The sequence below is a fragment of the Ambystoma mexicanum genome, chromosome 4q (assembly GCF_040938575.1).
Source record: "Ambystoma mexicanum isolate Mex_15411 chromosome 4q, UKY_AmexF1_1, whole genome shotgun sequence".
NCBI lineage: Eukaryota > Metazoa > Chordata > Amphibia > Caudata > Ambystomatidae > Ambystoma > Ambystoma mexicanum.
The window spans coordinates 442,499,605-442,517,169 of NC_090928.1; the positions used below are offsets into that span (position 1 = coordinate 442,499,605).

Consider the following 17,565-nt stretch of genomic DNA (forward strand, 5'->3'; position numbering starts at 1 on the left):
GACAGAGTCTCACCACTTTGGTGGCTTCTGTGCAGAAGCCCGCAAAAGTGGAACAAAGGGCTCGACTTGGGTTGGAGTTACAGAGGCGAACACAAACACCATTTTAAAACCGAGTCCTAGCAAAAAGACCCGACCGGGGAATAAATATTAAATAAATAACCCGGCGGTATCTTTAACATTGCACCAAAAAAGTGGTGTGTTTAAAATGAATTGGAAAATCCCATAGGAAATATTCCAGTGGAATATTTTGCGTGGTAACCACTGCCACCAGCCAGAAACTCGACGAGGGGGGACTGCACAGTGCCTCCTCAAAAAACAGACCCAGGGGCAATCTAATTACCCCTACCAGTACTTCCATAATATGATGGTTTGTACTGGTTCTGTTCACAATATAAGACTAGTAAAGTCAATGGTGACTTTACATGCCCTGGGAGACAGTCGGTCCCAGGGTATGGAGTCTATGTTTGGGGGTCACTATGACACCCCTGTGTTACTGCACTGAGGGTGCTGTGTAACACACTTACCAAAAACACATGAAACCCTATGGAGTAAAAGACCCCATAGCACATAAAACACATTTCAAAGTTAAAGGATATCTCAAATAATGTATAAGAGTGGGAGAAAAAGAGTCTCACTCTTAGCAGGAGAAAACAATAAACCCCAAAAATCCAGCAAAGCTGCTGGGGGACTCACTAGGTTTGGGAAATTAGGCTCTACAGAAAATTCTCCCTAACACTTCTGACACTATGAGTTGTGCTGTCTTTCCAAAGGTTTTTTCTTCCTTTGAAAGTTTGTTTTAACCTCTTATGGGCTAATTATTCTCTCTCTGTTTTCCTATTCAGTGTTGCGAGCTTGGGGAAAAAAGGGGGAACTGAGGTGTGGGGCATAGTGACGTGGTATATATAAGACACCCAACTTTGCATCCGGAGCCTACAGTCGAACACTGAGCAAGACTTATTGATGATCGACAGCCGAGTCGAAGTCCACTACGCCCCCTTTTGAAATGTTTCCTAAGCAGCGAAGCTGGATGAGGGTATCTATCAGATGAGGAATCTGCAGGAGAAGAATCCATAGAAAGAACATTACGGTAAGTAATTTCTTCTGTGTAAGTAAGGTAAGGTGTTTCCACCTGTCCTCTTGGGGTTTAGATTCTGTCCATATTTCATCATTTAGTTTCTCCCCTTTTTCTTACACACTTTCTTGTTCATGGGAGATCTTCTGTTGGTGTCGGACTTACTTTCTTAGCAGCCTCAAGAATTTATGAGTGCCACTATTTTTTGATGCAACTAAGTTTTGTAAATGTTTGGATTTCTTGTGATTCTTCATGCTATTATTCTTACCTTTTCCTGCTATCTGAGCAATGTAATTTCCCAATTGTTGTAAAGTTTATGTCAGGGCTACAACTTTAATCTCCATCTAATTAGTCACCCCTCCTCCATTTATAAGAGGCTGCCTTCTATGATCAGTTTCCTCAGACAAGTACACGTCTTCCATGTTCGCTTGTGTAAGATCTAGTTTTTCACCCCTAATTGACTTTGTTCCTTAGTTGTTGATGGACCTCCTCTGGAATCTCTGGATATTTGGTTCGTTCATCATTCCCTGCTCATCCCACTCCCATAATGAACCCATCTAAGAAACTCAGTTTCAAATTCACTATTCTTAATGATTGTCTAGTTCCCTCTTAAATCGAAACTAATGTTCTCATATAAGCGGACTAGGGAGTTTAGCACAAAGGTTAGTGCAGAGATGGTATGCACAATCAATTGATCAGGATGATGTGAGCTGTTTGTTTCTTGTAGATTTTTATCATCCTCCCTTGACTAATGCCTAGGAAAGTCAATGTATTTAATATCTGGCAATGTATCCTTACAAATTACTGGTGAATCTGTCAGGGACGTGATATTAGAGGTTGATACATGTATGTTTTAAATAGCTGAACATGGATCAATGTCCACTGCATTGGGGAGTGGTAGCTCTGTGTGTATAGGATTGCAAAGCAACAACGTATTGACTCGCTACTTCCCTCAGACTACTATTTGTGTCCTGTTTTTTATCAGCCGCGACCTCACCATCTGTCACCTTGGTAGAAACGTCTGTAATAAGAGGCGTTCCATTGACATTATTTAAGGTAGATAGCTCTCTCCTCTTGCCCCTTTTACTAGAGTGGCCTCGCTTCTTAGGGCATACATTTGTAAACAGTGCTCTTCAACCCTTCACAAGAAGTAAAGTTCACTAACTCCGTTCACTGCTTCCCCGAACCAACTGCACTTGCCATGCATTTCACGCAGCACTGGGTTTTTAAAGGGTCCACCTCATCCTCCTGTGACGCTTAGCAACCATCTCCAGGTGCAGAAAATAGTAGGACTCCCTATAGTCTGTGTCTCCGGTCACACGCAGGGCTAAACATGATTAAATCCGGCCTTCAGGCTCCTAGAAAACCTCACAGCAGAGAGTGCTTTCCCAACTGCATGTGCCGTGCACTTGGTAAGTGTTTTTATCTTTAATTACATCCATAATCACTGCATAAAAATACTTCTTTGAACATGTCCTACAAACTTGATTGTGTGTGCTATCCTAAGACTAATTGAGGTGCGCCTGTTTTGTTTTCACAGTGCCTTCAGAATATTACTTGAGTCTGACGAAGATAGACTTCTTGTTGTATTTAATAGAGGATTAGTCCTGATGACTGAGGTAAACACTTATTCTCCACAGTACAAAATGTGCTTGACGCTTCCAAAAAAGTTTACAATATTACCTGATGGGTTTTCTGTGAATATATCTATATCCTAGTTGTAAGTACATGGGAATGGAAGAAGGATAATTAACCCAGTACTATTATCGTTTGTTTACTATATTCATGTTATGAAAATTGTAGTAATCAGTTCTTAAGAAACAGTTTTAAAGAAGCAATACTGTTGGTGAGTTTGTCTTTTTGCAAGTAAGGGAGCTAAAGCCACCTGCCAGGAACTGTACAGACTCATTATTTGCTCCAGTAACTTGGATACCCAATCACCAGCTTGTTGGTAATAGAGATTTTTCTTTAGGAGAAGACCAACTGTTATTCTCATTGATATTTTGTTTTGGGAAGTTGTCCCATTTGCATTTCAGTTGACCCCTAACTGTTTACAGTCCCCTAATAAATTAGACAGTAAACCAAATGTACTCAGTCTTGGCGTCCTTCTTGATCCCAGGTGTTCAGCGTAATACCCCCGTTTTGTAGGAGTGTGTAAGAGCTTCAGAGCACACTCCCCAAGGGCCTTGAAATACATAGTGCCTCATTACAAGTCTGGCAGTAGCTGTGCAGGTAAAACCGGCAGGCTGCCGCCGGACTTGCAAAACTTTCCAGCGCCTGGCTTGCCGGATTTACCAGGGCATTACAGCCCAGCGGTCCGTGAAGTCAGGCGCCAGAAAAGGTAAATCTGCATTCCCATTTCAGTCCCATAGGACTCCATGGGAATGGGAAGCATGGAAGAACTGGCACGGTGTGCAACAGTGCCAGTGCTTCCATGTAAGTCTGCGAGCGAGTGCTGATCCGCCCAGCAGGTTAGGCCTGGCTGGCAGGACGGCAGCCGCTTGCAGACTCGGAGTGTGCCGGTCCGGCAACAACGATGCCGGTATGCTTACCGGCACTGTTGTTACCGGACCAGCACACTCGTAATGAGGCCCGTAGACTGGAAAGTGCTGCAGTCTTCCTTCTCAGGCTCCTCCCCAAGGCAGTAGGCGCACCCCTCTGGGGTAGGGGGATCCAACATAGACATCAGCTTCTAGAACTCCTTGCAAGACTTAAAGGCAGAGGCCTTTCAGGTATTAGGAATGACACATTTCAAAAAAGCACGAAAGCCTATTGGCTTTCCAAAAACAGCATACAGTGTGTGGAAAAAGGAACCGAGGTCACAGGGCACTGCTGGCTCCATATATACTGCCCCTGCTGAGACATCCAGCTTCATAGGTTCCCAACAGCTTCCAGCAAACCTAAAGCAGTATTGGACTGTGCTCCCTTGTGGCTGAAAATGTTTCTGAAGACAGATGACACTTTAGTAGATATATCTAAGACGAGGAATCTGGGGGAGAAAAGTATCAGCTTGACATGTCTACAGAGGATACACCCCTGTGTAAAACAGAAGTAGCAGTCAGACCTAAGGAACAATGAACACTAAGATCCAAAGACATTTCCTTGTTGTCCAGATTGTAACATTCCGGGATGCAGTGAACAATCCAGCACAACAGGGTCTGTTCGGTATGCGCTCTGCTCAGCCAAGTGTCAGCAAAGCTGACAAAGGTTGCCCATGGAAGTAATTATCTGAAAGACATAGTAACTAACAGCCCTTTTGGGGTCCATGTGGTGAAAACCTTCTTACATCTTAGAAGGATGAGGCCAACGAAAAAAGACTGGAAGAACAATTACTACCTCTCAGTAATGTTCTTTCTGATGGATTAGTCCTGCCTCCCATGGAATCCTCATGCTTGATCTACATATCTTCCAGCTGCCTATGAACACAATGCAGCTCTGTGAGACTCTAAATTACCAGGATGGGCGGGCGTGTTGTCAGGGGCAGTATATAATGACCTATTGGCACCCCATGATCTCAGTTACTCCTTTTTCCCTAGGACTCAGCAGCTGAGGGACTGCAGAGCAGCAAGAGGTGAACAAGCTATCCATCACGAGTGGAAGATAGGAGTGCAAGGGGGACTCTGTGGGGAAATAGGACCAGTCCATCAGAAAGAACATTTCGAGGGGATTGGGTCCTCCGACGTATTCCATATCTATGACAGGTAATGTCCATAGCTGTGCTGCTTCGGAAAATCTTTGGTGTCTGCGTCCTGCGTCGATGATGTCGATGCACCTTCCCCGAGGACCTCCTCCGATGGCCGACGTCACCCGATGTGATAAGTAGGACGCACAACGCCCATAGCCGCAGTTCCGTTTTTTCCGCGAACGTGTTCGCTTCGTGAATCTCGGTACGCCTCGACTCGTTGGGGTTTGCTGTTTTCTATTCTCGGTTCGTTGAACCTGTTCGGTTTGTTGTGAAGACCTGCTCGTGGCGATGTCTTTCTCTTCTTCAACCCCGCACCCGGGCTTCAAGAACTGCGGGGACTGTGGGTCCAAGATGTCAGTCACGGACTCGCACGACGCCTGCCTCTGGTGCCTCGTGGAGGCCCACGATACAGACGACTGTGTCGACTGCCAGTCGCTCACAGCAAAGGCCTTGCAGGAACGCAAGAAGAAGCTGTCGGTCGACCGGGTGTCTAAGCCCCAGAAGTCGAGGTCTGCGGGGCTTTCGCTGGATGACTCAAGGGGCGACTCTCCGTGTCATCGTCGGAAGTCCAGTGGGTCTCCTTCCAGGAGTCGGTCTCGCCACTCCTCCGCCTCTTCGAGGCATTCCCGGAAGCGCCGGCATAGGTCGCCTTCCTCTTCCGAGGACTCCGCCCGTCGGCGGGTCGCTTATCCCTCCATGCAAGCGACACCGGAGGAATGGGCTTTCTTCGGGAAGCAGATGCTAGCGATTCTTGAATCGCAGGGCAGCGGTCCGTCCCCGCCTCTGAGTGGGGTCGGTCGGCACCGGTCGAGAGACACCGCTCGTACGCATTCGGGCTCTGGTGGTCGGCACGGCTCGTGGGAGAGGTCCCCCTCGGACAAGGGTAGCCGTTCTCGCCATGCCCGTTCCAGGTCCCGGTCCTCGACGCGCTCGAGACCGCGTGATCCTGTGCCGTCTTCGAAGAAGACGTCGACGCCTGTGGCGCCGAGGTCGTCGACGATTTCTCTCGAGGCTCCGCCTCTGAGGGGATCGTCAACGCCGTCAGCGCCTAGGTTGTCAAGAGACACGCTCGGAGCTCCGGCTTCGAGGACTGTGTCGACGACGCCGATGCTGGCGGCGCTGCAGCTGACTTTGACGCCGATTCGCTCGACGTCAACGCCTTTTCTGTCGATGCCGGCGCCGACTCGTTCAGCGCCCTCGACGCCTTTCGAGGCGGTGGTGTTGGAGGGGCCCCGTGGCACGGGGTTTGCCCCTAGAAAGGCTATGGCTAAGGTCCGGCACTGCTTTGGTCCACAGAGGTCTTCCTCTCCCCGCCTGGAGTACATTTCAGAAGGTGATGAAGGCTCTGATGGCGGCCTAGTTCCGGTTCCGGTTCCAGATGACCTTATCTCGGGCCATAGCCAGTTTGATGACCTGAGGCAGTCGCTGCATGATGCCAGTGGACTGGACACCTCTACGGAGGTGGAGTTTTGTCGGCCGGAGCCTGGCACTCATGCTGATTCTTCATATCGGCGCCTTATGTCTCGGGTTACTGAGTACTTGGGTTGGTCAGCTCCCCCAGGGGAGTTCGTTCAGGATGATCTCACAGACATCCTTGATCTCGGTCCACCTACTGACCCGGTTTTTGCCTTTTCATATGGCTCTGCAGAGAAGGGTGGCGGCGGCTTGGACTGCTCCGGAGAGTCTCCCGGCAGTGAGCAAGTCTTTGTCGTGAAAATACCGTCCAGCCAGTAGCGACCCCTGCTACTTGTCTAGGCACCCCACCCCGGAGAGTTTGGTGGTGCAGGCGGCTACGGCCCCGGCAAAGCAGGCGTATTTGTCATGATCTCTTCTTCCAAAAGGTCAGGGTTTTCCCAACTCCCTTGGAAGCAGATCCATAACCCAGGTTCCGAGGGCCAACCAGTCCCAATTGGGACCTTTTGGACCCAGTCCTGGCGCCAGTGGCACCAGGCTCATAAATGTGCCCAGTCCCAGCGCTGGAAGCGCCGGGCTCATGATGCTTGGGTGGACTTACCTGCAGCAGACCATGCTGCTTACTTGCCTGCCAGCTGAGCCTCTGATCCTCTTCTGTTTGGAACTACTTTTCCTGTTGGGTGGGGCAGGAGCCACTCCCTAGATTCAGAACACTGGAACTCTTCTGGAAAGCAGGAACTCTTTTCTTACCTAGGCGTGGCAGTGGAAGGAGACATCTAAGCACTACAGGAGGCTATTTAAACCACACCCGGTGGATGAATCTTGCTTTGCGTTATTCTGCATCCTCTGCAGCAGAACGCTCATCGTGTCTTCTGCATCGGATCCTGGGCCTAAGGAAAAAGGCTTACCATCCTGAATCCAGTCTTCAGCAACACCTATAAAGACAAGAAAGAACAGGTTAGTATTCCGGCATCTGAAAGACAAAGGCTTACCTACTCTTCGTGCGCTCCGGAGGTCTTCACACTGCATTCCGGCATCTGAAAGACAAAAGCTTACCGACTCTTCGCACGCTCCGGAGGCCTTCGGCGCTGCATCCTGCATCTGAAAGACAAAACAAGGTGCGTTTAAAGACATTGGGGAACTTTGATACTCACGTGCCATTACTCCTTTCCACATCAACCCCAGTGGGTATTCCGGCACCCTGCAGCCGCTCCGAACTCGTACCTGCAAAATAAAAGACAGTTAGAGCGCATCGTGAAGCAGGCAACAAGCGCTTACTTACGTGCTTCCAAGCGCTTATATTCATCATACGGACTCCATCTTCAACTCACTTCAGCCCGTCATCCGCCATCGCCGGAACCTGCAAAACAAGAGACATCATTGCTAAAGACTTTAAAGACAATAGAATTACTCGAAACTTACCATTCGTGCAGTAAACGACGGACAGCAGTCCTCTGAAGTCAAGAGGCCTGCGCTACCGATCCAGTGAAGAAACTGGTTACAGCACCCTGCCCCGAGGCAGATGGAGAGCTCGGCATTCACTTACCTAAGGTGAGAGCGTTAACCTTTGGGGGTCTACAGGAGAGCAAAAAAGGGAAGAGATAGGGACACCCCAATAACCCCAGTTCATTAATCCCATATTTTCTGTCTGCAGACATCTTACTCTTGAAGTCAGGCATACAGTGCACAGAGGTCCAGCCCAAAGAGCCAACCGGGTGCTACACATCACCTTTGAAGATACGGTAGTCGCCCAGTCAAGACCGGCGCCTCTGCGAGAATCAGGTGAGCGTTACAGTCGTATCCTACCATCCCTCTGGATAGGGACGACAAATGTTTTGACGGCTGGGCAAAGAAAGTGTTTTCTTCGGTGGGTATGGCGCTTCAGGCGGCCAACTCCATATGTGCCTTGTCTCGTTTCACACACACTCTGTGGAACTGTGTTGCATTAGCGGCTGATCATATTCCCGAAGGCGACGAATGGGATGGTTTCCTTGCTATGGTTCAGGATGGCAAGGATGCTATGTGTGAGGCCGTTCAGCCGGGTTTGGACTTGGCAGATTGTGTCAGCAGGTCCATGGCGGCGAGCACCGTAATGCGCAGGTTTGCGTGGTTGCGGAAGTCTGGGTTTGCTCCTGATGTACAGTCCAGGCTCCTCAACATGCCTTTTGACGGTGAACACCTTTTTGGCAGCAAGGCTGATGAGAGCCTTGAGAGGTTGCAGACCTCCAAAGCTGCAGCGAAGTCGTTGGGCGCTGCAGTTCACCAACCTCCGCCTTTTCGTCCTAGGGGACAGCAATGGAGGGGAGGTTCCTTTCGCTATTACTCGTCCTTCAGTAAAGCGAGGGGAGCTAGCAGTCAAATAGGTCATCGCAAGAGTGCCAGAGGTGGAAACAAAGGTACTCGGGGTGCCAAGGCAGCTCGGGCATTTGCCTCTTTGCCCTCAGGCAACGCCGCAGCCGCTACCACTCAGTCATGAGGCCAGGTCCCATGGTTCGCCGGTTGGGGGAAGACTGGCACAGCATCTTGTAGAGTGGCAAGCCATTACTTCGGATGTGTGGGTTCTGGAGATCATAACCCACGGCTACAGTCCTCCTTTTCGGCAGAGGCCTCACGACAATCCACCAGGGAACCTCTCTTTGAAGAGTCCGTATCTGCTCCTTGCGCAGGAAATTCAAGCCCTGCTGGAGAAAGGCGCCATAGAACTGGTGCCTGTAGCGGAGAGGAACAAGGGATGGTATTCCCCTTATTTTTTGATTTCAAAGAAAGACAGGGGATTGAGACCCATCATGGACTTGCGCGGTTTGAACAAACTCCTCAGGAAGGACAAGTTCAAGATGGTGACTCTTTCTCAAGTCCTCCAGGCCCTTCAACTTCAGGACTGGTTGGTGTCTCTCGACCTCAAGGATGCTTACTTCCATGTGCCGATCCATCCCAAGCACAAGAAGTACCTGAGGTTCCCGGTTGGCGACTCGCACTTTCAGTTTCGGGTCCGGCTGTTCGGATTGACCTCCGCCCGAGGGTTTTCACCAAGCTCATGGTGGTGGTGGCAGCGCATCTCAGGAAAGGGGGGGGGATTCACGTCTACCCTTACCTGGACGATTGGTTGATCAGGGGGAGCTCTCCCGAGCAAGTCCTGGATCATCCGTCCGTCACCTGCCACTCCCTTCACAGGCTGGGCTTCTCCCTCAATTTAAAGAAGTCCCATTTGACACCAACGCAGCGGCCCCAGTACATCGGAGCAGTGCTCGACACGTCCCTGGGGCAGTGTTTTCCTCCTCAGGTGAGGGCTCTTCACATTCAGCAGATGGTGCACAAGTTTCAGTTTGCCCAGAATCTCCCAGCGTCCGAATTCTTGAGACTGCTCGGCCTCATGGCATCCTGGATTCTTCTGGTGCCAGAGGCTCGTCTGCGGATGAGATCTTTGCAGTGGGCACTCAAGCTTCAGTGGTCTCAGTCCTCCGGCAGGCTGTCGGACCCTGTTCAGGTGCCGTCCTCGGTAGCCCGGGACCTTCTGTGGTGGGCAGTCGAGGGCAATCTGATGAAGGGGGCCCCGTTTTGGCTGCCCTGGCCGGAGGTGACGATCGTGACGGACGCATCCCTCATGGGATGGGGAGCTCATGCCAACGAGTTGACAGTCAGTGGTCGTTGGTCTCCGTCGGAGTCCAGACTCCATATCAATCTGTTGGAGCTGAGGGCCGTCAGGCTAGCCCTGAAGGCTTTTCTGTCGACTGTGCACGGAAAGAGTGTCCTGATTCTAACGGACAACACGGTGGCCATGCACTACCTCAACAAAAGGGGGGGGCAGGGTCACTTCCGCTGTGCAGGGAGGCGATGCAGCTCGAGTTCTGGGCCATCCAGCAGGAAGTTTCGATCTCGGTGGTTCATCTGGCCTGGAGACAACAACGAGACTGCGGACGCTCTGAGCAGGCAGAGCACGATCTCTCACGAGTGGGAGCTGCTTCAGGAGATTCTCCTGGAGATCTTCGCCCTTTGGGGGACCCCTCAAGTGGATCTCTTCGCCTCCAGTGTCAAGTGCGAAAGGTTTTGCTTGTGGGAATTTCCTCCAAAAGGAGCCTTAGGAGACGCATTTGTGGTGGAGTGGTTGTTCCCACTGCTGTACGCGTTTCCTCCAGTCCCCGTCATCCCGCAAGTGCTGCGGAGGTTACTGAAGTTCGGTTCCCGGATGATCCTCATTGCTCCGGCGTGGGCCCGGAGGTCGTGGTACCCGGACCTTCTAGACTTGTCCATCTGCCCTCCACGTCGTCTTCCCTACCGAGACGATCTGCTCTGACGGGAGGGGGGTCAGGTTCTCCATCCAGAGGTCGGGTCCCTCAATCTTCACACTTGGCTTCTGAAAGGTTGAGGTATAAGGATTTGGACCTCCCTGAAGACGTGATGGAGGTGTTGCTCTCGGCCAGGCGGACGGCAACAAAGTCTCTGTACCGTTGCCGTTGGAGAAAGTTCTGCGACTAGTGCAGAGTTCAGAATGTGGATCCTTTTGAATGTGACATTCCCATGGTTTTGTCTTTTTTGCTTTCTTTGGCCCACAGGGGCTTGCAAGTGGGGACCATTAAAGGTTACCTGGTGGCGCTGTCCATATTTAAGCGCTCGTCCTTGGAGTGTTCCTATTTTAAGATTCCTTTAATTTCGCAGTTTTTGAAAGGGCTCACTAATGTGTTCCCTCCGTCACCTTTTCTGGTGCCAGGTTGGGATTTGAACCTTGTTCTTAAGTTTCTTATGGGTGCTCCGTTTGAGCCTTTACATTCTTGCCCTTTGAGGCTGTTAACTCTGAAAACTGTGTTTTTGGTTGCGGTTACTTCCGCTCGCAGAGTGAGTGAGTTACAGGCCCTTTCAGTTAAGCCACCCTTCACTGTGTTTCAGAAGGACAGGGTTGTCCTTAGAGTTCGTCCTTCTTTTCTTCCGAAGGTGGTTTCGGACTTTCATTTGAGCCAGAAGGTGGTTCTTCCGGCGTTCTATCCTCCTCCACATCCTGGTAAGGAAGAGGAGAGGCTCCATAGGCTTGATCCTAGGAGAGCGCTGAGCTTTTGTATTTCGCGCATGTCCCGGGTCAGAGTGGACAATCAACTTTTCATTGGTTACGCTGGAAAGCGTTTGGGACAAGCTGTGACGAAACAGACTTTGTCTCGTTGGATTATTTTAGCTATCTCCGAGTGTTACCGTTTGGCGGGTAAGGACCCTCCAGTGGCTTGCGGGCCCATTCTACCAGGGGAGTGGCTGCGTCTACTGCCCTGCAGAGGGGATTTCCTATTCGTCACATCTGTGATGCAGCCACCTGGGCTTGAGTACATACTTTTGTACGTCACTACTCCCTCGATTCCATCAGAGGGCAAGATCTGGCCTTTGGCAAGGCAGTTCTCTATTCCGCAATTTGATTGGGCATGCTAAATTTGTATTCTAAATTCTTTCCCACCTCCTTGCTTGGTACTGCTTTGGGAGTCTGTCATAGATATGGAATACGTCGGAGGACCCAATCCCCTCGAAGAACAAGTTACTTTCTTACCTGGTAACGTTCTTTCGATGGGATGGTCCGACGACGTATTCCATATCGCTCCCTCCCTGCCTTCCCCGCTGCAGAATTTCTTTTGCGATTGCAGCTTGCGTTCCGCAAGGCCTTGTGTGTCTGACTGGCAGTAAACTGGTGGCACACGTTCTGGGAAAAAACTATAACTGAGGCTATGGGCGTCGTGCGTCCTACTTATCACATCGGGTGACGTCAGCAGTCAGAGGAGGTCCTCGGGGACTGTGTATCGACGTCATCGACGCAGGACGCAGACGCCAAAGATTTTCCGAAGCAGCACAGCCGTGGACATTACCTGTCATATATATGGAATACGTCGTCGGACCATCCCATCGAAAGAACGTTACCAGGTAAGAAAGTAACTTGTTCTACAGAAAGGTATGTAATCTTTTCTTATAATGGATTCTTTCCTCCAACAGATTCCACACCTGAAAAGGCTTCGATAGCAATCCAGAATCCTGATGGAGGGAGGATAGTGAGAACCACCTCCTAGACCTGAAAAAACTGGAGCACCACCAAGGGCATCCTGACAAATCATGGAATCCAGGCAGTAATGCTTTGCAAACATGTGCAAGCAAGCCATCGTAGCTACATGACAGGAAACCAAGCAGGAGAGGGGCACATCTCTGCAGGGCTGAAGTGGCCACCAGGAGTGGACCCTGAGACCTTCAGGTATATTCCCAGTCGCATCACAGTACTAGGAAATGCAGCAAACTATCCAGGGGATACCGTGGATAAGAGCCCACTTGGGATCCAGCCAATTAAACCACTCCTTCACTTGGGAAGAATGAGCTAGAGAGTAGAAAAATGGAAGATGAATCGCCTTAGAAAGATCAAAATATGACATGACTTTAGGGAGCTATGTCGGATGAACTCTCAGATTCACTTTTTCCTCAGAGAGTACCAGGTAGGGATGCTTCACCAAAAGATCCAGTCACTAGTATGTTGGAAGTAATGAGAACCAAGAAGATATGAGCATTCTCAAAGAAGAAGAAAGGGGCTCAAACGGAGCTGCCATGAAGAAGGTGAACACAAGATTGAAGTCCAATTCAGGAACAACAAATAGGCTTGGGTGGAAACTCGTTACCGAATCCCACCTAAAAACTGCATAACAATGGGACCAGTGAAAAATGAGACCTGCTCAGAGGAGCTCACAAAGACCAAAATAGGAGGCAGTTCCCTTTGACAGTAATGCTCTGCAGGCCTATCTGAGTAATAGAAAGAATGAAATCCAGAACAGCAGCAGTAGGATAAGACAAGGGGGGGGGGAACCTTTGTCCCCACACCATAACAAAAATGTATATCACCTGCATGCATAAACAGACTTGATGGATGCTGCCTGGTGGAGAGGAATGTATCCAGGACATAGCTTGACAAATCCCACTCCTTATAGCTCAGCCTCTCAGCAACCAAGCATGAAAACTGAGCCTGCTGAGATCCAGGTGGGAGACAAAGCCCACCAACTGTAAGATCAGATCCATATTCGCCAAGTTGGGCAGATGGACCTGGCCAGTAGTGCTAGGTATCAGATTCTCTGGCCCCGTTCCATTGTGATCAGGATCCTGTTCAGACCCATACTTGCAGAGTGTCCGGAGAATCAGCGGAATGGCCAGAATCGTCAAGAACGCCTAAAGGATAGCAAAGTGTTCTCCAGCATTGGATTGTTCATAAATTCATATGCTGTTAGAATGTTCCCCATCATCAAGCTGGGAATCCTCAATAACATTAAATAATACTCATACGTCACGTTCCCTTTCATTCATCCTTGTGGGCGTTCCCCAACATGGGGACAGTACCGGAAACTTTGGTAGCCAGAAATTGAGCTTCCACTTTAAAATTAGTATAGCGCATAGGGGTGCGGCTTCGGGCGTGGGAACGCCCCGCTGAGGCCATGCCCTCTGCCGCCTCACCCCAGTCAATTTTTCTGCACAGATGGTGTCAGACCTCACAGCCAGCCCAGAGATTTTGTTTAGCTCTCTGCGTGCTCCCCGTTTGTTTTTTTCAATCTTATTTAACTTCCCTTCGATGCCTCACCTCCCCCAGCGCATGTCAGCCACAGGAGTATTCACGAGATGTGCTAAATATGACCTCTCGTTCACAGCCTCAGACTCCCATGCACTCTGTCTTGAGTGTTTGGGGGCCCGACCACCGCTGGAACGCATTTTCGGCTTGCAGCGCTCTCGGTCATAGGGCACTGAAGAATCTGTTGTCGTGGTCGAGGGAGATCGTCCGCACTTCATGTCCGCCGCACCTTGAGGACTTTGTCTCCAGAACCTCTCGTCATGGTAAGATAGGTAATCTGTCCAGCACGGCTGCACAGCACGGCGACTCCTTCTCCAGGGTTCCCACGGATCAGGGTTCCTCGGATTCAGGTTCTGGCAGGCATGAGGTCTCTAAGGCTACTGGCTCCGAAGCTGAGGGGCTGAGCCTGCAGTGGCACCGGTCATCTTGGATCTAGTTCAGGGCCCGCCCATGCTTTCACCCATCGAATGGGCTTTGCAAGATGATCCCACTCCCCTTCTCTCTGGAAGCGGCAGCAGATTGTACAGTACAGGCATCTGGTCTCCTCAAGGATACTGCTACACACCGCAGGCACCGCAGCGCTTTGACCAGGAGCGAAGGCACAGTGCCTCAGACAGTCGGGCCTCTTGGGACCCGGCAGCTTGCAAGGACCGCATCTTCGAGCGCTTCCTTTTGCTCATGCGTTCCCCCTCAGATGAAGGGGTTCCTGAAAGATATAGTGGAGGTCATCCCGCAGGTGGCGCCACTCTGGCCCCCTCCTCTGGGTACTCCTACCGTTCCTCCAGCGTTGCCAGTTCCAGTGCTGGTCCAAGCCCTACCAGTTGTTCAGACCCCTCCACCTCCTCCTGTACCTCCAACGCCTCCCTCTCAACCGCCGTTGGACCTGTCTTTGGCTCCGGACCTAGCGGGGACCCTGTTGGCACCTGTGTCCCAGGGCCTGGATTCCCTCGGTTTGTAAAAACAGGGGGTTTGGGGGGCGCAATGACGACGATGACACTCAGGACGATGAACCCTCTGCATCCGTTAAGGCCTTTCATGGCAACCTTCAGGGCCTGGCAGAGTTCTTGGGGGTCCCTCTACTTGAGGAAGCCCACCAGGAGTCGGGAGTGCTAGCAGAGGTCTTAGGTAAGCGCACCACGAATCCGGTCTGGCATCGCTCTCCAGAAGGATACCCTGCAGGTGGCGTGAAAGGTCTGGGAGAATCCCTGGGCCAACTCCCAGATGAACAAGAATTTGAACAGCAGGTTCAAAAACCCAGCTAAGTTTGTCCCCACAGGTCATGGTCTGTTGGTGATGCAATGTATGAATTATCTACAACCCCAGCGTTTTGTCTGAATGTAAAAAAGCACAAAAATGGGAGTTCAAGGATCGCTCCTCTCTGGATGTACTAATCAATATTCCCAGATAGTGTCCTAATATTCTCTATGTTCAAGATAACATCACACATATGTAGAGGCCCAAAATGTATACAATTATCTGAGCCATATCAGTCAGTTTTATCACTTCACTGGACATGAAATCTCACAATAAACTCAATAGTACTTTTCGTCATTTATTACAAAACATATATCAATTCTTTGTACAAAAACTCACCAACATTTCACATAACATGTGACAATATTGTTTTTAAAACAAAGTCAACTTAAAACATTACAAAAAGCAATTAAGGGGGAATCATATGAATTGAACAAAAACAAAAATGTCAATAATAATTAGGTATCGAGAAACAAAGCAGCTGAAGAGCATCTAAACTAGGAACAATGCTATGACAAATTAAAGACAAGCCCATTAGCAGAATTGACATTAGAATGGATCTCAATGGTAAAAAACTGGACAGAGCAAAATCTGCTAACCGACATGGAGAAAGATTTCCTGATCAACCATTTTCCAATAATGGGCACTATATACTTTATACCCAAGAAACACAAGCCATACACAACTTTTCCTTCTTTCAGACCTAGAATAAACAGCATTGGTTCAATCACAGAGCCAATATCAAAGTATATCGATACCCATCTACAGCCCCTTGTGCTTGGTCTCACCTCATTCATCAGAGATACAAAACATGTAATACAGCAAATCGAAGAAATACATTGGGAACAAAGCTACTTACTGGTCACATTGGACGTCTCTTCCTTATACACAAGCAGACCAGACAAAAAAGGACTGGAAACTACAAACTATTTCTTAAAAACCAGATCTGTTTCCTACAACAACCAAAACGAAATGCTACTAGAAATGTTAAACTTTACACTAAATAACAACATCTTTATGTTCAATAACCAGGTCTTTAAACAAATCTAGAAATTTACATCAAAAATGGAAGGATCTCTACAACCCTCTACGTGAAACCATCTGCTGGTAATGCAATTCTTCATGCAAAAAGTCATCATCCTCAGCATATTATCTGAAACATACCATATGGAGAAATACTAAAAATGAAAAGGAACTGTACCGAACCACATGAATGTGAAAAACATGCTAAACAAGCATTGGAAAAATGTAGAGAAAGAGGCTACAAGAAAAAACACTTGCAAAATTCATATGAAAAAACAAAGACAAAACCAAGAACAGAACTGCTGCAAAATAAACCAACCAAAAAGGAGACAAAAGAACAAAAAGTGAGATTCATAACCAAATACTGTATCAATGCAAAACAGAGCCAAAATATTATGAAGAAAAATTGGCACATTTTGAAAATGGATCCAGATATTTCTAAATACATTGAAGAAGATGTACATATTACCTTCAAAAAAGCGAAAAGCTTAAAGGACATATTAAGCCATTCACATTGCACTGCAAAGAAACGAGAAGGACTAACTCAACTATGGACTAAAGAAACTTTGCAGGGCAACTATAAATGCGGAACATGCATTCGTTGCCAATTCTCTGACAATGGGAAAAAAAGTGTTTCTTTGCCAAATGGAACCAAATATAAAATCAAAAACTTTATCAACTGTAACACTAAAACAGTAGTAAGTGTAATCACATGTACATGCAAAAAAATATATGTGGGAAGCACAACGAGAAAACTAAAAACCAGAATTCAAGAGCATATGAGAGCCATCACAAACAAAGATATAAGATACCCATTGGGATATCACCATCTAACAGAACACACAAATGAACCCATCAACGATATAAAGGTTTTTTGGAATAGAAAGTTACCAGAACACAGAGACGAGGAAACTTGGAGAAAATTCTCAGAACGAGAGAAGCCTATTGGATCTGCACTTTGGGCAGCTGCCACACAGGCTCGAATTCGGACAATGAACGAATACACCTTTTATAAAAAGAGTACTGTTCAGCCTAGGAATTATGTGAAATCTCAAAGTCAGAAATGTTCAATTTTGTTAGTTCAAAGCACATCTAACAATAATAAGCATTCTAAAATAGATTGCAAGCACTAGCTACTAAAAGTTGGTAAGTATTAAATAGAGAATTTATTTGGAAAATAGTCAAGCAAATATTATCACGTGACCATGCACCCGCAGATCAGCAGAATGAGATAAGAAAAAGAATAGCATTAGGTTACTCAGCAGCATTATTTGCATTTATCAAAATGAGATTGTGAAGTAGAAAAAGCCAAAATCAATGGCTCAGATAGTAAGCTATATATGAGGAAAATAAATGTCTCGTTCCAAAACTGAAATGGAGAAATGCGACCACGTGACATATACCATCACGTCACTGCGCTTCTAACCATTTAGAGTCACTATACAATAGAATTTTCTTTGAAGCTTTTGCACATTAGTAATCGTTAAAAGCACACAACCCCACAATAGAGAAAAGGTAAGCCGAATGAGAAAAGGGAAACAAAACTGTATTTTCCCC

The 17,565-nt window shown here is 48.3% G+C and overlaps 1 protein-coding gene across 1 annotated transcript in view; it reads left to right on the forward strand.

Annotated features, from left to right (window-relative positions):
- USP34 (ubiquitin specific peptidase 34) overlaps positions 1 to 17,565 on the forward strand; it is a 3,618,222-nt gene that overhangs the window by 3,265,932 nt on the left and 334,725 nt on the right. The window contains exon 69 of the mRNA XM_069608012.1: positions 2,613 to 2,691. Within this exon, the coding sequence (XP_069464113.1) occupies positions 2,613 to 2,691 (79 nt within the window). The remainder of the gene's footprint in view (positions 1 to 2,612; positions 2,692 to 17,565) is intronic.